We start from the raw sequence: 22,359 nt of genomic DNA, 5'->3' as shown, positions 1-22,359 counted from the left end.
CAGAGGTCAAAAGTCTATCTAAACCTCTGTATGTGTCTAACTGGAGCTACAGCACCTAAAAACTGTTTATCAAATCAGTCTTCTATATCATGCACATTGAAACAATTAAATTATTAGGAAAAGTATTCCAACAAGCACAGCATTAAAAATGATAAATACAAAAGAAGTCACGCAGGATCTCTGTGGAAGAAAAATAATGTGAATAATTTTGTTACCTCATGCCAAAGAGCCATGAAATAATGGTGTCTGAGTATGGAGGAAACAAAGTGTTCTTTGAATTGTTGAGAATGTAGAAGGAAATATAAAGTCTCTCTTTTTGGTCTTCTGGAACAGAACACATGGCACACAGCTACAATGAAGAGATCATTCAGGTATCTAGGATCTGACCTGCTTGGAGAACCACTGTGTACCTGCTTGCCCACAAGAGGTGAGGAGTTAAATGGCATTGTGTATCAGAGCTGAGAGAATACATATGCCTTGCACAGGTATCAAGAACACATGTACATTGGGATCTGAAGGAGAGGAGTTTGGTCAAACTGTGCTTCCTAACATGCTGGCATCACTCATGAATGGAGCAAGAGAAATGATGAAAAAAAGAGGAGACAATCCTCTTTCTTGCAGTCCTGGGCCTCGTGTGCTTCCTCACTGTTGTCACCAGGTTGAGGAGGCCAGCACACACCTTTCTGCATGGATTAGCTTCCATCTCGGGCTTTTCTGTGAGAAGGGCTGTGCTTCTCCATTATTATGCTCACTCTTTTTATGTGGCACAAGCACGACCTATGGGTACCCTTAAGTTTACCAAAAGAAAGGAGAAACATGGAATAAGACTGATTTTGGGTAACTTAAGAAGAGTGAAAAGCCATCATTTTAAGTGTTGCTTAAAGCTCAGTTAGATGCACCCAATCAACACATCTTAAACAATGGATAAAAGCCTGTGGGTCTAGAGCAAGCCTCCTTCCACCAGCTAGCTCTGTGGCCTCTCAGTAGTAACACACATTGATTTTGTCCTACAGACACTCAGCAGTTTAGTTCAGACAGGGGAGTTTGGTGTCATGTGATTTGATACTTCACAAGCAGCCTTCCAGGAAGTGGAAAAGAAATGGCAATTTTCTGGGCTGTGGCTTCTGCAGCACAGATGAGGTGAAATATGGGCAGCTCCTGCTTGGCTCATCCAACTTCAAGTCACTTTGCCTTTGCAGATAAACTCTATCAAAGAGAAGATGAATCCCCTATTAGATCCATTTTCAGTGCTCACATAATCTTGTAAAAACCAGGAGGTACTGCTAGGCATCTTTATTTCCAGAAGGCATAGAACTGTGGCAATTAGTACTCTTACGGGACTAAATGTGCTCCCATGTAAATCCATATTACAGATGTATGTAGAAACCTTCCCTTCCAAAACATTTGGTTGCTTTGCCTGTACTCCTGCTGAGACCTGGCTCTCTATTTTATGTCACCTGCTTAAGACACGAATGTCATTAAGAAAAAGTGAGACCATCGGATGAACGGGTGAGGAGATGTACGCAGAGCACAGAAATGCAGATGTGACTTGCTTGGCATCCCACAGGACTGTTTCACATCCCTGCAATGTATCACACTTCCTTTCCTCTCCAGTCCACTCAAGAAATGATACAGTTGAATAGGAACACTGCTTACCATTTACATTTCAGCTCATAGAACTTTTAAAAAAATATTTGATACTACTTCTGGTTAACTCTACTTATTCACCAGTTTCTGTCTCAGCTTTAAGACTAACCTGGTACTTCCTAGTGAGCTCATGAAACCATAGAGAATACTTGGTTCCCTTTGCTGATATCCCATTCAGTCTGTTACTAAAATAAGGAGAGGTGAGGTCTGAACAGAGATGTAGCAATTAAGAAATCGAGCATTTCATAAAAACAGCAGAATTACATTTGTTCAGGATATCACTAGGATTATTATACATTAAATAGCATAATTTGTCCCCCCCTTTAAAATGCATTTTACTATCACCATGGATTAAAGCATATGTTAAGATCTAGAAATCAATTTTTCCACTTACCATTTTATTTCTTAGGCTTCACTTCTGTGTGACTAGTGCTGAATTACTTTTTTTTGTGGATAGTTTCACATGATAAATGCGGAGATGTGAAGTTTTAGTAGCACGTAAGGATATGAATAAATTACTGTTTGATTAGACTAAAAGATATTGCTGAAAAGTACTTGTAACAAGATAATTGCAAGTGCCAGGGCTGAGAGTAACACTCAACACTGGCAGCAGCGTAGTTAAACATGTGGTTAATGATGTTATAGGAAGAATGGGTATGTAAAATATTCAGCTGTACCAGCAGTAAATATTCATTTTATGCAACAGCAATAGTGACTTGCTGAGACTGATATTTGACATACAAAATTCCTATAATTATTTTAATATCTTTACTTCCCAATGATTTTAATGATATGACAAAGATTTTAGGTGTTTGCTGAAGCAGCACTACTGTCATTTACTCTCAGTCAAACAAAATGTCATTCTAACTCCTATCACTTCAAATGTCTGAGTAGTTTTCATACCAATTACGCTACTGTTGTAAAGAGTGTGTTCTTTTGAGGTTTTATACTTACAGACTAAAACTGACAAAGACCTATATGGTAAACATTTGTTTAGAATACATAATACAGAAAAGTATGTAAGTAGGGATTTTGCCATCAGAAGAAAGCAGCTTTATAAAAGCCTATGTATAAAAATAGAAAAGCAGCATATGACTTTGTACCTTTAAATTAGTTCATGAAAAAACAGGTAGTGCCTCATGGAGTTGATTGCTCAGTACTTTTCGTTACAAGTTTCTTCAATCTCTTAAAATCATTGCCAAGTTTTGAACCATTTAGGATGGAGTTTTCCTGCCCTAGGCAGGAATATTTTGGAAAGCTGGTTCCAAAATTCAATCACTCCTGAAGCAATATTCCGTAAAAAGGAAGTTTCCTTGCCTGACATTAACCCGTATCTCACAAGTTGGTGTTTTTTGTTCGTTTGTGGGTTTTTTTGGGTTTTTTTTTGGAACACATAGTGCTTTTGGAACAGGAACCTGAAGTTCTGCAGAATGATCATTTTGCTGTTCCAGGAGGTGCCTTTGATTAGACTCTAAGATTTGTTCAAATTTGTCCCCGGTATAGAGCATGTTCTCAAGTTACGGCTTGTCAGCTGAGCTGTGGTAACTGACTCTGCGTACATTCCTCATTTGCCGAGTGGAATATGCTAATTCAAACCACCTTTAGAGGAGTTCATATTAAAGAGTTGTTCTTCACAGTGACAGCACACAAGCAGACATCAGCTCAACTTGAAAGCAGTAACTTTTCAGGCAGAGGAGCGTCTGTTGTACTCTCAACATCCCACAGTTTAAATCAAGAAAGAACTTGGCAATTGCATTTTCTCAATGTCCTTTCTCTGCTCAGTGTCCCCAGGCTGAAGGCATCGACACATTTTCTTCTCTGTGAACTGCTCATCCACCAGTGACTGAAGTGAGCATAGAACAAAACAAAGCTGCATCTCAGTGCTCCTTTTCACATCCCCATTGAGAGATCAGAGTGGTTGCCTTAGGACAGAGAGAAGGTTGGTAGCAGGCAAAAGAAAAATGGAAATAGAGAAGTAAAGAGCTGGAAGAGGGAGGAGAGCAACAGAATCTGAGGTTGGCAAGTGAAGCAGAAGTTGGGCATGGGGAAAAGCACTAATATGTGACACATACTGCAGCAGATTTAAACCTCAGAGGAACCGTTGACATTATTTTGTACTCATTCTCCCCCCCCAGGACTACAGCTCATTTCAAGAGTCTTTCCTTGGGCCCTGAGACTCATATCATGAACCCAAACCCTCTCTGCTCCGCTGTCAGCGAAAACCAAGGTAACCACCTATCAAAGCATTTGTCACCACCCTCCAAGGGGCAGATACACACGAACTGCTGCCACAATCTGCCTGTCTCTTTAAGTGGTGGAGATCTGTCCAAATATGTACGTGGCAGGTAAAGCTATTGAGCCAAACAAAGTGGTGGTTCTGTTCATCTTGCTTTTAGGATCTTTTTTTTTTTCATGACACCCTGGGCAAGACAGAAGGATGTGGAGAATGTTCAAGTCAGGAGCTGTAAACAAAAAGTATTAAATTAAAGTACAGTAAATGCCCAAAGTGAGCCAACTTTTTTCCTCATCATAATCTGTGTACAAGTCACATGGGGTCTACAATATCATTCATAAGAAAGGATCACCTCTAGATTCATAAAGTATGGCAAATACTTCAGCTAGCATTTTGTTTCCTTCTATTTATGTCAAATTCCCCATAGCTGAGTATGCTACAAATGTAGCTGGCAGCTTTGGGCCCTCTTATTCTTGACTGGCATCTGAATTCTCCATTGCCATTTGCAGTTTGGTCTCTTTGAGAAAACTGGAGAAAAACAGCACTGCAAGCCCAGGAAAACCCATCGATCAACCGCGGTCTCAGCTACATGTCTGTGAGAAGTGTGAGTACATAAATTGTACGATGAAATCTCAATGAGAGTTACAGAGCTGTTTCCTGCACTTAAATCTTTTTGTCATGGCCTTAAAAACTTCTTTGTTTGTGTATGCTAAAACCCTTCCTGTGAGACAGAAATAACTGCAATTATTAATTTAGTCATCTCTGTAGTTCATAATTCCAGGACGTTTAGAGGTAAGGCACTTTGCACTCGATATGCAATTTCCAAAGATAATACCTGACAAAACGAAGGCTTACAGTGACAGCATCATTGAGCTTTATCCTAAGGAGTTAAATGAGTTCAAAACCTATCATCAGTCACTGATAGGATCCGCTTCTGTCTGCTTAAATCCTGTGTAAAGTGCCAATGAATTGTTAAAAGCTGAAGATGATAATTAGACAGCCTAATATAAACCTGTGAAAGAATGGTATTATTAGGAGTAAAGTGCTGTATTATTGCCATTTGTAAAGTAGTTCCCGATTTTGGCAGTACATGTCATATTACTCTCTCCTCTGTTAATGGAGTATCAAAGAAAAACCAAACTAAGCAAGCCATTGCAGATTCTGAGACCCTCAAAACACTGAGGTTTCCTCATGAGACATTCCAGGCTTAGGTGCTAAAACACTGCATCAGAATTAAGTCATACCTCCTGGCATGAATCAGCTGCTAAATCCAGTTCAATCATGTGTATCTTTGACATGAATACCTCCTGGATAACTGCAGTGTGGAGTTAGGTGCCAAAGGAACCTCCAGACCCAGGTGCTAGAGGCACTGTTGAGGAGCATTAGGCATTGAAGTAGTTACAGGGTGGAACAATAACTGTGTCACCGGTAATCGTCCCAGACGACGACACAGAGACACTGCCAGCTAGGTGCAGAATGTTTAAATGTTGAAAAAGCACTGAGACACTCGATTATATCAGTTAAGATTCTTTGTGACTGCGCAGCTCCAGCGCCACTGGTTCCGCCGCGGCATCAAACCCTGCCAGGCGGACACGCGTGGACCGGGCACACCTGGGCAGGTGGACAGCGGCGCACTCTCCCAAGGCTGCAGCTCGGGACGGAGCTTTCCCTCCCTTCTCGGACACCGCGTTACTTCTTAGACACTCTGTAGATAAAAAAAAACTTCAAGCAAACAAAAAAAGCCGAAAGAGTTCGGGGCTGCAGAACCCGAGTCCCAGCTGAGCGCGGGCCTCCCCTGCGGCTACGGCTCAGCAGAGGCTCCGCGCCTGCCGGAGCTCGGCACGGCCGGGGACCGGTTTCCCCCGACTCTCCCCGTCTCTCCAGCGCCCGGGCATCGGTGCCGGAGCCCAGAGCCACCACTGCCCGGGGCACTGGGGGCGGGACGCCGTTTCCAGGCTGACTCACGCCCGCTCCGCCCCGCACCCCACGGGGGCGGGACCGCCCGAGGCCGCGCCCCCGCCCCGCGCTCCCGGCCCCCCCGTCCGGCACGGACCGCAATGATTTAGAAGTTCAGGAATCCCACGTGACGTCACGGAGGGTGATGTAATGCTTCTCTAAATAGAACGTATTGTAACCGTCCCTCAGTCCAACGTGGTTCCTCCGGCCGCGCTGCCGGTCCCGTCCCCGCCGCGCCGGGCGGTAAGTTCCTAAAAATACGGGGCTGTCCCGGGAAGGCGCCCGGCGCGGCGCGCGGCGCGCCCCGCAGCGCACCCCGCACGGAGCCGAGCGCAGCAGGGCAGCAGCGCCGGGTGCGCGGCTGGGGAAGGGGCAGCCTGCAGCTGCAGGGGCTCTTCCCTCCGCCACCGCATCTGCTCCGGAGGCGGCAGCGCCGGTCCCCGCCGCGCCGCTGCCGGGCGCGGGGATCCCGCCGCTCCCGCGTCCCGCCGTGCTCGGGGAAAGGGGGGCGTGAGCGACCCCGCGTCCCGCGGAGGGTCGGGCAGGGCAGAGCGGCGGGGGGCGGGAGCGCACGGTCGCCGAGACGCGGGGAAGCCGGGTTCCCCGCCCGCACTTCAGCGAGTTTGGGAAGTCTGCGCGCTGCTTCCCGGGATGGGATGGGATGAGATGGGGCGGCTGCCGCGGAGCGCAGGCAGCACCCCGCTGGTGCTGCCCCGAGCGGAGCGGGCGGGTGGGGGCAGCTCCCGGCGGAGGCACCGCGGCGTCCCCGAGCCCACGGCGGGCTGTACGGCTCCAGCCTCCGTGTGCCCCGGCAGCACCCGGCGGTGACAGCTCGGCGGCGCGCTGCCCCGCCGTCCCCTCTCCCCGTCGCCCCCAAAACTTCTGGATAAGTTTCGCGGCGGCGGCTGTGCTTCCCAGCGAGCCGGGACCAGCCGGCGGTGGCCGCGGAGCGGTGCGCGGGGTGGTGCGCGGCCGCGTTCCCCGTGAGACACCCGGGTGCCGGGCTGCTGCCGGCCCTTACGTCATGCTGCGGGCCGGTGCGGGGCTGATGCTCCGCTTCTGATGCCCTCGGGTGCGGGGCGGGGGCGAGTGTTGACACGGTCCCCTCTCTGCAGCCCTCCTTTCCCTTTACAGCCCCTCTACTCCTCTCATCACCTCCCTCCCCAGCTCCGTGTTCCCCCGCCACTGTCCTCTCTTACAGGGGTCTCTCTCTCCCCAGCGAAGTTTTCAGGACGATAAGAGCTGCAGGAGTGTAAGGGGAATACTTGCTAAACTCTGCCTCCTCTATTATTTATATCCGAGCATGGTGAGTGATCCTTCATCTCCAGGGCTCAATATAAGCTTCAGAATTGGAAAGAGAGAGGTTGTTTCAGAGATGGGGGTAGGAATAAAGGAAAATGACATGTCCATATGTTGTTTGGTTTTTCTTTTTCTTTTTTTTTTAATCCAGACCAGTATGAGAAGTGACTTAAGCCGCAATATTAGAAGATTTCCATATATTATCAGTAAGAAACAGTGCTTAGCTAGATGAAATTGAAGCTTGAACAGAAGCATAACAAGTGCTGTGAAGCATCTTACTTGGGCTTTTTTTAAGACTGCAGTTTGTAGAGAAAGATTCACCCGCTGGTGTGCACCAGACTTTCCTTGTCTGGCCATTTGGACAAGCAGCAGTGCGTCAAGGAACAGTGGTTTAGGAAAACTTTCTTGTAAGATACTCTCATGCAGAGATAATCCAGAAACTGGACTGAAAGAAAATTGAGTGGTGGAAAGTGAGAGCCGAATGCAAAAACTTAGGGTAATTTGTGGGAATTTTGCTGAAGGAGGTATGCTTCCGTAAGGGTACGGTTTATTTTCAGTATGTAAGTGTACAGTGGTGAAAGTCCCCGCTCAGTGTTTTGTAACTTTCATGTGGCAAATGAGGTTGTTGGTATCAAAAGCTGGAAATTCTTAATAAAATGGCTAAACTCCTTATTTGTGACTCCTTAATCCTAAAGGGAGCTGTACAGGTCGCAAAGCACTAGGGAAAAGTGTGATTAATGATCAGTGATTAGTGATAAGTGATTAGTGGTTTTATTCAAACTGTTACCTCTGACCAGAAGCACACATCAGAGGATTAACAGGCTCTTTAGATAAATGCTCATTAGTGGAAGGGGGAAAGCAAAGATAATAGGCATGCACACAGGGACAACTTTCTAGGAAAATCATTCCTGTCTCTGGCATAATAAGCTCTATTAGCAGAAAGGCTCTTTAATTTAAAAGTTGCTTTTATCTTGTAAATCAAAGATAGATGTAGAAGTTTGCTGCGCTATTATAGCCTAAATTTTCCCATATCCACTAGATGTGGATTATCTCGGTAGTGATATTTTATTAAAAAAAAACCACACCACAATTGAATCTGTAAGAAACTGAACATTCCCAAGGGCTAAAGCCCTGCATCCCGAGGCATCTGCTCCCAAAGCCTGCTGGCAGCTAACTAGATGGCGCAGTCCTGTTCTGTGCGAATACACACTCCTGGGTTATGAACTTAGCAAGTAGCAGCTTGCTAGGTGTCCTTCAACACTTATAACAAAGTTGATTCTGTGCTGGGTTGGAGGCTAGACAGTGCTATGAGTTTGTAGTCACATTTTCCACTTCAGTTAATCTAGGGAGTTAAAGGCTACTGGAAAAATTAGCCTCATTTACTGAAAGAGATGGTGAGAGAAAGAAGAAGAGAATGAGAGAGGGGCAAATAGCTACAGCCTGGGACATAACTCTTGATTGCACTCTTTTGTACTGCTTAAATGAAGTACAGTTCTGATGGCCTTAATTAATGAAGCCTGAAAGCTCTTGGGAGTTTTTTCCCCAGCTATCACTGGCAAAGTGAGTAGTTTTTTTTTTATAAGTAACTAAAAAGAAGGAACAGTTGGTGTGGTGGTTGAACAAAACAACTTGGACCTGGCTGTGCTCTACAGATTATGGTAAGGAGCCTGTTTTATGATAACTAACCAGGGATTTTTCATTAGTCTTTATTATACATGGATTGGGAAGAATTGGTATCTACTGCTGTTGATGGACGTGGGGGTTTCCTTTGTTCCGTTAGCTTGCATGGGATTCATGTTTGGTTTCAACTGTGGAGATCATCAAAGTTTCAAAACTTTAAAAGAAACGCTTGAGTGAAACAGGAAATAGAAATAATGAACTTATGGCATGAAAAAGAAATAGCTGTAGTCTCCTATTGTTACATCTTTAATTGGAGACTCTTAGGAATAGTCAGGCTAATGCTTAAAATCAAACAGTTTTGTAATAACATATAAAAAAGGCAATAAGCGCTGTCTGCCAGTCTTGAATATTGGATGGCACTTTTCCAGGATTTAAAATTGCAATATTTTTAAAAGTTTACACATTTAGAACAAGTGGAAACCTTTTCCCCCTTCCAAAACACCCATTTATAGTTCAGCTTCAGTTTATCACACTCCACTTCTGCTAATTTAACCCAGGGAAGGTAAAGGGAAAGAAACCATGTATATACATTTAAAGAAAAGATAGAAGCGAGATTGTACATGTAATTTTATTTATATCACCACTTAGCAGAATGACTTACACAGATAAAGAGTAATAGGTGCTTTTTAAATTTGATATTCACTTCCTCATGCTGAGAATCTAAAATGTGGTGCAATCACATTTATCCTGTTCACTGCTGAGGAATCTTCTGTAAAAGATTGTTGTTGTGAGAGCTGGAGTTCACTCTGGAGTTGATAAGAGAGAGGTAATCTCCTAGTGCCTTCAGAAGGCAGCTTTTACATACTAAACCTTTCAACTCTGTGTGGGCAGAATCTCTCTGAGCTCAGTAAGTCTTGCAGGATGATTTGAAACTGGGTTATTAACTTGTCTCCTTGTGGCCCTCTCTAAAAACCTGTTTCTGTGCCCCTAATCAGGGTATGAGGATTTTAAATATTGGAAGAGTTCTTGCAAGGTTGTTGTTGCTTTTAAAACAATTTCTTTAATCAAGGACTTTTCCTCTACTCTTTGTCATCCCGTGTCTCCTATTTCTGCCATTAGTTAACTTCTGGATTTCCTAAAAACCTGTTGCTTTGAGGGTTTATACCTATGTTTATGTATTATTAGCTGTCTGTCAAGCTTAATTTTAATTCCAGTGGCCGTCTTTCGTATAAACTCTTTATTACGAGGAAACTATTTCGGGTCAAGATTTTTCAATAAAAGAAGAGCAAAACTGTTTTTACTTAAAACATTTTAAAAATTATTATTAAGAACCATGTGATTTATTATTGGAACAAATGGGATTTTTTTCTTAAGGCCCATGAACACTGATTTTTCTTGAAACTCATTACAGGAATACTCTACTCAGTAGATGCAGTTGCTGGAAAAACAGATGAATAAAGCAACAAGTCTTTGAGTTCTGCTTCACAGGTCTAGGTGATTCTATTGCTTTGATTCTGTTTTGGTTATCTCATACTGATCAAATTAATAGGCAGACATATATAACTAAGCCAGCCTATTTGGCTTAATCTTTCATGTGTAAACTCTCATTGATACAAATACATAAGAGTCCTAGTAGAAATATTTAAAATGCTTTGAGATTCTGTCAGTTATAAGTACTAACTCCAGGGCCGATCAGACAGCTTGGTAGGTCACTCTGCAGTATCCCAAAACAATTTCTGTTGATTTGCCCTCTCTCCATGCTGCAAGCTATTCAACCCCTGATCCCTGCCCGCCCCGCCCCCTCCCCGCCTCCCCGCCCCATTTCTCGGTAAATTATCTCAGCAAATTATAATGCTCCAGAGCTTTTAGGGCTCTAGCCTTAAAAGAAAAAAAATAAGCTTTTAGGGGTTTTGCATTTCTCTGCCTAGAGAAATGATCAAAGTTGATCACAAATTTAAAGCAACAGTTTGGAATAAAAACTATGAAAACATATTTTTTCCTCTTAGCAAAAGTCTTATTACTATGCTAATTTACAATTCTGAAGGTGTAGTATTCTCTGACACAGACAAAACACTCATCTCAGACAATATGTTATCATGCTGTATTTTAACTCTATCCACGTTATAGCAGTAAGTACAGGAATTAGCTTTTGTAGACTTGACATGTAAAAACAAAATCCTGTATGGAAATACTTTTTTCTTTTGGCTACACATACAATCAAATAAATTATTTAAATACTCTCAGGTATACATAACAAGCACAACATAACATACATAAAAGAATTGTTTTGGATATGATGAAAGGACTTTTTGAAGCAGATAAGCTCTTGTGTCTTTTTACATCCGTGGAGCTCTTGTGTTGGTTTGTGCACTGGTTGCTTTGCTCCTATTATGGCTCAGGTTCATAGGGCAACCCTGAAACTCTAAAATAATACTTGATCTACTATTTTTCTCTAAGCTGTTATTTTAGTCTGTAATTAAAATTACCGAGAGTCAGCATTTCTTTAGCAGCCATTGCATGGGAAATGCAGGTGTTATTTGCCCTTAGAGAGTTAAGAAAGGGTTGGTTGCACTGGTTTGTAGGTTTTTAGGTTGTGATATCAAATGCTATTTTATAAACACAAAGAGATTTTCCAAGGATTTTGCTGAAGGCTGTAGGATTTTCAAAGTAAAACATTGAAAGCTTACAACAATTTCCTTAGCTTAAAAGATGTTTTGCTTTTGGTTCTTGTTTCCGTCTTACACTTTTTTGAGAATTTGTTCAAGAAGTCGGTCCCACACACAACTTCAAAATAAATACCTTGAAACACTGTCACCAGCAGGGTTTGTGTAGGTGTGTGGTTTTAATAATCTCTGCCTTTGAGACAGCTCATGTCACTGTCATGCCACCCTGACACGTAAGGTGATTTGAAGGCGTGGGGTGCAGCCCTGCTTGGCCAGAAGGCTCCACTTTGTGGGTGATAAAAACAGCAACATCTTTAGAAGAAGCCAGAAGGAATGAGATTTGAATTTAACTGGGAAAAAATACTACAAATCCTCTCTTACCTTTGCCAGTTGATTCTGCTTTTCTTCAGCTCTGAATGTTTTCATTGCTCTTACTAGGGTACTGAGACCTCTGCTAGCTCAGGAATTGGGCATGGTTTGATCTCACCTGCCGCCTTCTGTCCCACATAAACTCTACAAATAGTTTCTACTGCCTTTTTAACCTTTGCAGTGTTTTCTCAAGCAGCTTGCTTTTCTCTCATCTCAACTTCTTTCCTTCCTAAGGGCCTTTGGGTGCCACCACTCAGTGAACATTTCAATGCAGTTGAAATGTCTGGTCCCAATCTCAGTAGTACATTTGTGTGTTTGAAAGTTTTCTGTCCAGGGATGTACTGCATTTAAACTAGTCATCCTTAAATACACTGCCTCAAGTTAATACATAGATAAAAATTAATTTGGCCAATCTTTTCTCATTTAGAGGAAGCTGCCTCTGCTCCTGTTTACTTTGTGGGCTTGTGCCTTTAGCTACTCTCTCATTTCATGTAAGGCAGTGCTGTTCCTTGCCACCTTTTTCTGAGCTGTTTGCAACTACCCAGAAACTAATCTGTCTTCTCTGGGAAATGAACCTGGACCAGGGGCTCCTAGATTTAACATCTGATTTTTTTTTTTTTTCTCCTAATCTAATGTAAGGAATGCTGGTTAATATGCTCAACACTGGGGGCTCTGTAGCACAATAAACAGGATCTGAGGCTGGATTTAGGATGCGTTGTATGGAGCAGCTATAACACCAAGCAATAAATTGAGATGTTACTGTATTGTACTTCCTCTCTCTTTTTTTCCTTTTCTGTCCCTTAAATCTTTCAGTTCTGGAGTGCTGAAAATACTACCTGTAGAGTAGTTTTCTGCCTAAGTAAATGCTCCAAGATATGGATGATGATATTAGTAGGTCACTTGATCATGCACTGATGCTGCAAATCAGCTGCCAGTAATTCAGTCATGGGTGAACTAGTTTGCAATCATTCCCACTCCAAATATACCTCTCACTTAACTTTTCAAAAAACTTTTATTCAACAACAATGCTCTGTTACTAGGTGCAGAGCTTTAAATTATGAATGGCCTCAAGTTGCACCAGAAGAGATTTAGCTTGCATATTAGGAAAAATTTCTTCACCAAAAGGGTTGTCAAGCATTGGAACAGGGTGCCCAGGGAAATGGTTGAGTCACCATCCCTGGAGGTAATTACAAGATGTAGCAGCTGGGGACATGGTTTTGTAGTGGATTTGGCAGTGTTGGGTTAATGGCTCAACTTGGTGATCTTAAGGGACTTTTCTAACTTAAATGGCTCCATGATTCTGTAATAGTACATCATACCTCCATAGGTACTACTCTGAATTAAATTTAGGCAACTGGTTTGGATAAATTTGCTTTTGGTTCTGGTCAAGTTAGTGAATGAGTTTGTCATGATATTTTTTAGGTGCGCAGCAGGAACTCCAAAGGTGACCTGAGTGAGTGATGGCAAAGAGCCTGGAATTGTGCTTGTCCAGAAACAGCACTGTCTGTGTTAGAAATTTGGGCTTGCCAGTTTCTCACTCATAGGAAAGTTCTTTTCTAGGGATGGTTGTAAAATACAACCTGAAAAAACTAAAAAGGGAGCAATGGAGTAGAAACAGATCATAATTTGCTTTGTTCAGGAATATATTTTCCTACCTATTGTTTAACTTAATTACTGAATGAATGCTTTAGGAAGAAGAAATTTTGGTTAAGGACTTGTGATGATTTCAATCACCACATCAACTTCATTTTCTGTGACTTAATAAAAAAGCTCCTTTTGCTGGTGATGATTGGAGCAGGGGGGATGGCATTTGCATATTTTTCTTAAAGGTTGAAAAGATCAGGATCAACATCCGTAGAGACTTCCATAATTTTCTAGAGTGCACAAAATGAGAGATTCTGTAGTTAAAAACAAGTTAAGGAATTTTCCTTCTTTTCTTACTTCCATATCCTTAAGTGTAGCACTTCAAAGTTGTTTTCTATCTGTTATTAAATAGGGCTAGTGTATATTTCTTTTACTGGATGTGCGACGGAAAAGTATTTTAAAAAGGCAGTGGGGGAAAAAAAATGAGCTATGTAAAACTTAAACCACTTTCTACAATTCCTGTACTGCTCTTTCATTCTTCAACACTAATAAAGCAGTACACGGATGCAAGCAAGAAAATGGGTTAAATTTGAGTAATTAATGGTTTATCACAAAAAATGAGAGAAAGCAGTAATTTAACTATTTTGATGAGAATCTTTAAAAGACAAGCTTCTGTAAATAATTTGCTATGAAAGTGGAAAGGATCAAAAGAGCCATGGGTTTTATGCCTGGGTAAGTAGAATTACATTCTTGTGGATTTAAAAAATATCATAGTAGAGCCTAATTCTCCACTCACCCTGATACAAATCTGGAGCAACTCTATTGAAATCTGTAGAGTTACCAACTGCAATAATACTCATTGAGAAGAAAATTAGATTCACGGGGTCTATTCTGAACATAGCCTATCAGTTGTGCGCTGTGCAAATCCCATTATTAAAGCAATAGCCTTACATGTCACGTTAAGGACGGCTGTTTCCCCAAGATGAACATGTTTGTAGCTCTCCTCATCTTGTGGCTACTTTTTAAGGGGGCAGGGGGATATAGAGAATACTTATTTTCTGCTCAATTAATATTCCTTCCGTGCACTCTCCTTCCTCTCATGCGCTTTATGTGTGGGTGCGCAGTCTGCACTCTCCATCATCTATCTGTCTGTGTCTCTTTGCCTGTGACAGTCACCACTCTGGCCTCAGGCTTGCACAACATAGATGAAAAGCCCACCAAGGTTTTCAGTTAAACATGGCAGGATATAATTCTGCCCCTAAATATGATGTGCATTCTCACCCTTAAGAACGCCGTTGTGACTTGGAAGTAATACCTTTGACTTCAGTTATGTTTTATATGTGGAGGTTTTGGGTTTTCTATTAGTATTTGAAAAAAAAAAAGCTATAGAGGGGGAAAGAAGTGAGGAGGCAGCGTGGCTCGGCAGTTTTAATAAATTGCAGTATTTGTTTGCAGCACTGGAAAGCAACACACAGGCCACTCTGGCATCTTGCACAGCTCCCAAGCTGTCCCGAGAGTGGGAACAAAGTCTTTGAGAAATGGGGGAAAAATATCATCACTGCCTGAGCTACTCTGATTCTATTTTTCAAACAGCAATCAACAGGGAATTTTGAATAAGGAAAAACATTGTAAAGAGTGATAAATTGACAGTGTCCCATGTACAACATGCACTTTGCCCAGCCCTAATCACATACACTTACTTGCTTCCAATTTTCTTAATTTGGCCCAGCATATGTGGGCTCTGTTACTTTTGAAATTGGTATAAATTAATTGACTTCTCTGAAACTGTGTGGAATGAGGGTATGGCCCACGGTTGATTATTAATGGCACACAACAGGCAACTTCTATGTATAATCTTTTGTGGGAGGACATAACAAATATTTTTAGGCCCTACAGACACTCTGGTGTGCAAAGACTCTGGATCCTTAACAATCCAGAGGTTAATTTATAAAAAAAATGAAACAAACCCACAACTATTATTTCATTGCCAAACCTTTTTAAAAAGCACTATTTATGTAGGCCCTATATAAGCACACATTGTTTTATGTTCCTTCTGCTGGCTTTGCGTTTGACTAAACCATTATTCTCGGAGCGCTGCTGTGCTGAGATCATCAGTGATGATGGTGTGAAAACAAACAAGTTTTAGCATGAGAAGTCGCTATATAATTTGACAGGGAGGTTGTCAGCACCAAAACATCTACATTCATTTCATCTCTGGTCAAAGCAAAATAAAAATCAGATGGCTAATGGGAAAAAATACATTCTTAGGAGGAAGAGAAGGGGATTGGATCTAATTCTGCAAGGTGCTGTGTCAACCAAAAGTAGGACCAATCTCAATTCCCAATGAGGCCAGTGGTTGTTGAGGGCACTCAGGGACGAGTGGCATTGGGTCCCTTTTCTCCCAAGTTTAGTAAACTGCTGAGATGAAATTTAATTCTTCATTAATTCAAAGTGCTAGCAAGTTCTTGGGAGTAAAGCTCTCTTTGTTAAAGATCAAGATATGCTTCAGCTCTTCAACAGAGAGCTAAAAAGTATGTGCTCTAATTCTATAGCCTTCTAAGAGTCCTTCAACATGAAGAGTTCTGCATATACCTTAATGGTACAAAAATCCTGCTTTGGAGAAAAACATTTTGGGCCTCTGTTACAATACAGAAAATAGGGAATTTCATTCTTTTGAAAGTGACCTTTAATGTTATCAAGAATGATTTTGTATTCCCTAGTGTTAAGTTAAAAAGCTTTGTATGCTTTGATGCTAATGAATGCAGCTATGGGTAGTCAAATAGGTGCTGTGAAAAGTAAGCTATCAGCTATGTGAATGCCCCCAACATTTTTCCTTTGTTGCTCAGCGAAAAATTATAGTGGGATGTTTTTAACAGAAATAGTTAAAGTCAATGGATGCCAGATGAGTCAACCAACTTAATAATACCCTAAAATTTAGGAGTTCCAGATAGTTTATTTTACTGCTATGTGGTGGCCTTACACTTGAACCTCTTACTGGATTATCTAAATTGAGTGGAGCTTGCAGGATACACAAGGAAACACTCTGAAAAACACTGCTCCCTCTGTAGCAGTCAGGATGCTGCATGTTGTATTTTCTCTCTCGTGCTGTCTGATTCTATACAAATTTTCTTGCCAAAATGTTGCTATTCCAAAATATTGAGACAGCCTATTTCTAGGCTGTCAGTCTTCCAGTTTTCATTTCAGAGTTTTGAGTCAGTGCACTGTCAGCCAAAAGCTTTTCAGCAGGCTGAAAGCTTTTAGTCACAGAAGGAACTCAGAGGAGATATTTTCAGCATTGTAATTAATTCTAAATTAATTTATAATGAGGACAATAAGAGGCATGATTATGACTGTTTTATCAAGCTAGTCATGGAAATAGATTGATTTTCTTTTTAAATTTGAATTTGCTATGCTGGTGTCAGATAGCTTAAATGTACTGAGGATGCCTTGCAAGCAAGGCGTTGGTTTGACGTACTGGGTATGTAGAGCTCCTTGTATCTTCTTTCGAGGAAACACCCTTCCTCGAACAGGGAAAAATGTGGCATTGGGAGTGCTGCTGAGCCATGTGGCCGTGTGACTGTGGCAGTGAAATCTACCTTATACCTCTCCCAACTAATAAAATTCCAGTCACCAGAGTTCAGGTGCTTTCAGAAAGCCCAAGCAAGATTTCAAACAAATTTCTCACTTGGCTCCAGTGTTTAGAAAATACTGGACAGGGAAATGCCCATGTCTACATTTATAGAGAAGTTAGTGCTCAGTAGAACCTGGAACAGGCATTGCAGAATTTTAAGAGAAAAACCAAGTCTGCAGTTTGGCAACTGGTTTGTACAGAGATACTCTTTTGTGCATAGTTAATAATACACAGCAGTAAATTGTGTAGCTTATTGTCAGGTGAGAAAGAGGTAAAAGCAAGTGGTCCATGCCATGGAAATAACATTTTTGATAAAGGTTGGTTGTGAAAGACTTAAATGAAATCCAAATCGGAGTACTTTTTTCAGCCTTTTGTAATTCTGTGGCTATCACTTTCCCCACATACCTCGTGCCTTCCTACTAACCATCTTCAAAATATATGCTAAAAAAGCATCACCCTTTTGGCGCCCGCATTAAAATGCCAGTTATTTCTCCACCTAATGACCGACTCTACTTGGAGCTGTCTGTGCTCTCAAGTCTGGTGTATGTGAGATGGTCTGAGAAATGGCAAGGTCCTGACAGAGCCTCTTGTCTCTTGCTAAGCCCCATATTTAGCACAGAGGGGATTTTCTTGCCGTTGTGTAGAGAAGACAGTTGGGCCACAGGGTTTTTCTCTGCACCCCATCCAATCCTGAGTTAAATCAAGTAGCAGTAATCAAGTAGCAGGGGTAAAGTTGGTGCCCTCTGAGCAGCCTCTTTGGAGGGGAGTACATTTGGCCTTTGCAGCCAGGCTAGTGACATGCCTTTGCAGCCAGGCTAGTGACATTTTTCGAGGGAAAAAAATACTCACCAAAGACTTTCAAACAAAGGACTTTACTGAAAAGCATTGAGGCCTGAAAGTGTTCACAGTTAAAGATCAAATTTTCTGAGTAGCTTCAGCCAAAATAAAAGGGGAGAAAAATATGTGAAAAAGTCAAAATACTCTGTTTCAACATTTTTTGAAAATGAGGTACATCTTCTTCGAAAATTAATTTATATTAAGGAAGACATAAGGCACTACGTCTTTCAGAGGTTAATTTCTTTTTTTTTTTTTTTGTGCTGAATAAAGTCTTTCAGCTTGATGCAAACACTCATATTTATCTGCTTTTATTTGTCTGCTCTTGGCTTGGGAGGCTGAGGTCTCTTTATCTTTCTGGTCTGAACAATATAATTCTGTGCATATAAGACAGGGACAAGCTCCTGGAAAGCCGTGTTTGTTGAGAACTTCAAATAGCTGGGTAGAGGCCCTTTGCTGGCCACATCTCCCAAATATTTCCTAGGACTTAGTCTGGTCTGGTTTGATTTGACTGGAACAGGGAAGATGATTGCCTTCCCTAGAGGGCATTGCAAAATCAATGTAATCAGCTGATGGGATCAGAAAAAGATTGGCTGAAAGAAGCCAAGTCTTTGTACAGCACCTTTGCTGAGAGTAAATTTAGGAGAGGCTGTTCTCTACTAAGAATACTGTCAGAAATATCTTGGACTTTTTTGGAATTAAATCATTGCATAATTGCTAAAATTCAGAAATTGGAGTAAATGGAGAAAGAGTATTTTTTAGTTATGTTACTGGCTTAGGTTTCTAGGGTCTTTTAAAATGTATTTCTTTACGGGAAATGTGGATGTCTTAAATGGATTTCTCCTACTGGGAATTATCTGGTGGAAGTTCTGATTAATTTGAATATTCAAGGATGGATTAAAAGGGAGCTGAAGGAACAATTAATGTTTCCTAGGTATGGCTTTTTTTTTTTTTCTTTTTTTTTTTTTCCTTTGAGCAGATTAGTTTCTTATTTTTTATCAGGAGACATACCAGGTTTTGATGAGGAAGAAATTCTGGCTTATTCTAGTTGTGTGGAATTGCTTTTCTTAGATCATGTGTAGTATTTAATCTCCATGTGATGGCTCTTTAACTTGTCTTTTCAAGTGTGTGTTTTGGTGGTTTGATGGTATGTAGAACATTTCCTTCCTATACTTCAGCATTTCTAACCAAAATCTGAGTATGTTTGAAACCTTAGCTTATTCACACTTCCTAATCATAATCCCCTTGCTTTCCTTGTCAGCACCTTTGTGGTATTTCTCTGGACACCTCTATCTAATATCTCCAGAGGTTATTCTACAGGGTAACCTTTGACAAGATCTATTACTTACTACTTACTGCTTTTAGCAAGGTGAAAAGAGGTCAGTCTCTGTAAAAGGCAGGCATTGTTATAAGACTGCTGTAGAGTCCTTTGGTGGCTTGTCCATCTCTTCTGGCAACACTGCAAATCAGTTCAGCCACCTCCTCTACAGCAGAAAGAAAATTACATTTATGACTGGATACAATCATGTGCAGGTAACGCGTGTCCTTAGGAAAGTGGTTACTTTGTGCATTACAAAGCTCCAGGTGGTTTCTCTGTCAAGGTTGTAGCACACTGATGCACCCACTGGAATCTGTGAGAATTTTGCTGTCAGCTTCAAGGGTAACACGATTTCAGCCTGTTAGTTTTTGTATGATCCATTTAATTGAACTTCATGGCCAATGCTAATGACGTTTGCTGCTGCAGGAGTTGAATTGGTAATTTGGTTACTCCTGTCAGAGTTCAGGATCTTCTAAATGAGGATTGGTGTTGTCTGTTTCTTCAACCAAGTTAAGATGCAAAAGCTACCTCTTTCTGATTTGAAAAACACACATTGCAAAATCTCATTTTGCCAAAAGAGTAACTACAAGATCATTTTGGCTGACAATACAAAATCTCAGAAATTAGACAAAACATATTTTCTTCCAGATTAATTAAAAAGATGAGAAATTGTTCAGGAGACTTTAGACAGATGCCAGAGGTATTGAAAATACAATTTAAAATGAATGTCTAGTCAGTTTATCTGCATGCATCCTTTAGAAATGAATGAAAAATCTTCCTAGGGAGCTTTGAAATCTATCAGTCTGGGGTTTTGTCAATGAAGGATGATGATGTTTTTAGCCTGGTTCTATCAGTTACTTATCACAACTTGTTTTTCATGGTTTCTGTACATGTAAATTCTACAAAAGCTGCTGGTAGTACCTTTCATATGCAAATAGTTATAATACAGGGAATAATGCCCTCTATCTGAGGTTTAACAATAAATCCTATGGATTTTTCCTCTCATCCTCAAACACTGAAACCCAAGCTAACTTGTTGCTAACATGGCTTTCACTTTCTGTCCATAGTCTACCAATTAACCACATGCAGACAGTGACTGAAGTGCTCTGTCTTGGAGAAGAATTTAAATTTGATTTACCTAATGGGAGCTCATTGCCACATGACCACTGTATGTGTATGGCTTGGGCAGCTGGACCTGAGCTCTTTGCATGATAACTGTCTGAGAATTAGGCATGATAACTGTCCGAGAATTTAAAAAGTATATAGGAAGAACAGGGTATAAATGTGAAATGTGTATGACTTCTTTTGCTTCAAATAAGAAAATGAAGAATAAAGAGAAGTAATGTTTTTTTTTCAGTGTGATCATAAAGAGGTTAAACTATAAACTACCAAAGCAAAACAACGTTCTGCAAGATGAGAAAGAGGTTTCCTTGAAGTGTTCCCCAAACTTTATTCACTAAGAATGTACCGGTACGAGTGCTTGGCATATTCCTTTCTGCCAAGCCCACTCTTTATTTTTAAGCATACAGAGAAGTACTTGTGAGTGTATGGGTGTGTAATTCTAGTTTTATTTTTAATTGCATCTCCTCATTTGGTTTAAACTCTGTAGTTGGAGATTTAGTAATTAACCAAGCAAATTGGCCTTGCACTCAAGTGTTACAACTAAAAGCTGTATCCTGTGATTACTGTTCAGAGCTCTGTCCTTGCAGAGATGAGCAAGCGTTAGCAGAACGTTTCTTTGAGACTGAACCCCAGAGCATGAGACCAAGATGTTGTAAGGCAACTGGATGCATTGACATGGCAGAGCAGGAGAAGGATACACAAATCCTTACTAACAGAGAGGTGGAACAGCTTGCAGACAGTTTTCTGCTCTGTTTTTGGAGGGAGAAATGTAAAGACTCTCTAGTGGAGATGTTGGAGGCAGGTGGTGGTGTAGAACCAGGATAGGACTAGCCAACAGTGGGTGAAATCTGCTTCTTTCTCATGGCCTTTGGGTTTTGTGGAGGCTCTGAAAAAAGCCATGAAGTCATCCTCCACAGGTGGAACCTGTCTCTGCTAGAAACTGTTGACCTTTTACAGTAAATTAAGTCTCAACACAAATTTAGTACTTTGTGCATTTTAAGTTCCAGCCATCAAAGTAAAGTGCTGTCAGAATAGAAAGTTATTACTGCCGTATTTTCACTATGATATGGTAACTCACAGCTGATGAATAACATCTGACTTAAATTCTGTCTGAAAAGCTTGTATATGTGCTTGTTTGTTTGTTTCTTTTATTTCTCCCCCCAGACCAGCCACAAAAACCCTACTGCTCATCAGTGTAAAACCTTGCACTGACTGAAGGGGGAATTCCATGTACAATTGCCAAAAAAGAAAAGCAAAAAGGAAAAAAAAAAGCAAAACGAACAAACAAAAAAAAGCAGAGCCTGTAGTGAGGGAGAAAAAGGGGTTTCTGTCCCTTCTCATCTGCTTCCATGCTTCCTTTTACTCAAGATTTTCAAATATTATCAGTGTTAGAAACTCTGTATGTCCCATTTTTGTTGCATTAATGCTGTAAGGTGGATTTACATGGATTGTGCAGTTTGCTTCAGACAGGAAAAAAGCCTCTGCAGGATGGGCAAACTATCACTTGAAATCAAACTCCTGTGGGTCAGTACCCTGAACCAAGTGGTAGGTGGCACCCAGCTTTGTTACAGCCCCAGAATCTGATGGCTGGGCAGTCTTTCTGCTGAACTGCCAAACCCCTTATTAACTGTAAAAGACTGTAAGCTGTAAATACAGAGAAAGTAAGTAGCTGCAGTGGAAGATAAAGGCCAAAGAAATTCAGAGTTCAAATAAAAGAAGGAAAAGACTCAGTGAATCCTTGTATGTGTGATGACTGAGGAGATTGCTTCCCTTAATGGTTAGCTTTTGTTTGTGCAGAACTTGTCTGGGAAAATTTTGACCAATCTAAGTGCATTTTTGGTTTTGTTTAAGGTACCTGTGTGATGGTCAACTTTAGGCAGAACAAATTACAGCTACAGATATGTTAACTGTGGAGAAACTCACAGCTCTTTACGTCTTCTCCACATGTACCTATGATGAGTCCAAAAAAGAAGGGATTTCTTTACAAAATATTTGCTTTCACTTCAAGTCTCGCAAACTTGGAAGTGGGAGGTCTGTTTGGTCTAGCTGGGTGTTTTCTTGTCTCCATGGGTATGGCTTTTCC

General features: G+C 41.2%; 1 protein-coding gene across 6 annotated transcripts in view; it reads left to right on the top strand.

The window, feature by feature from the left end:
- The first annotated feature begins 5,988 nt into the window (after window positions 1-5,988).
- CREB5 (cAMP responsive element binding protein 5) overlaps window positions 5,989-22,359 on the top strand; it is a 258,000-nt gene continuing 241,629 nt past the window's right edge. Inside the window, exons 1-2 of one of the 6 annotated variants that reach the window (XR_006018548.1) lie at window positions 5,989-6,079; window positions 7,056-7,142. Coding sequence is in view for 2 of the 6 variants with exons in the window: in XM_042043544.1 (XP_041899478.1) it covers window positions 7,140-7,142 (3 nt within the window). In the remaining 4 variants the exon portion in view is untranslated. Of the gene's footprint in view, window positions 6,080-6,948; window positions 7,143-22,359 lie in introns of those variants that run through there. The other 5 variants (XM_042043544.1, XM_042043551.1, XM_042043545.1 and 2 more) reach the window with 5 other exon arrangements.

The sequence above is a fragment of the Corvus kubaryi genome, unplaced genomic scaffold, assembly GCF_017639235.1.
Source record: "Corvus kubaryi isolate FWS band 111438036 unplaced genomic scaffold, C.kubaryi_AGA036_p1.0 37398, whole genome shotgun sequence".
NCBI classification, from domain to species: domain Eukaryota; kingdom Metazoa; phylum Chordata; class Aves; order Passeriformes; family Corvidae; genus Corvus; species Corvus kubaryi.
The sequence above is the reverse complement of the archived record's forward strand: the minus strand, read 5'-3'. Positions and strand labels throughout refer to the sequence as shown.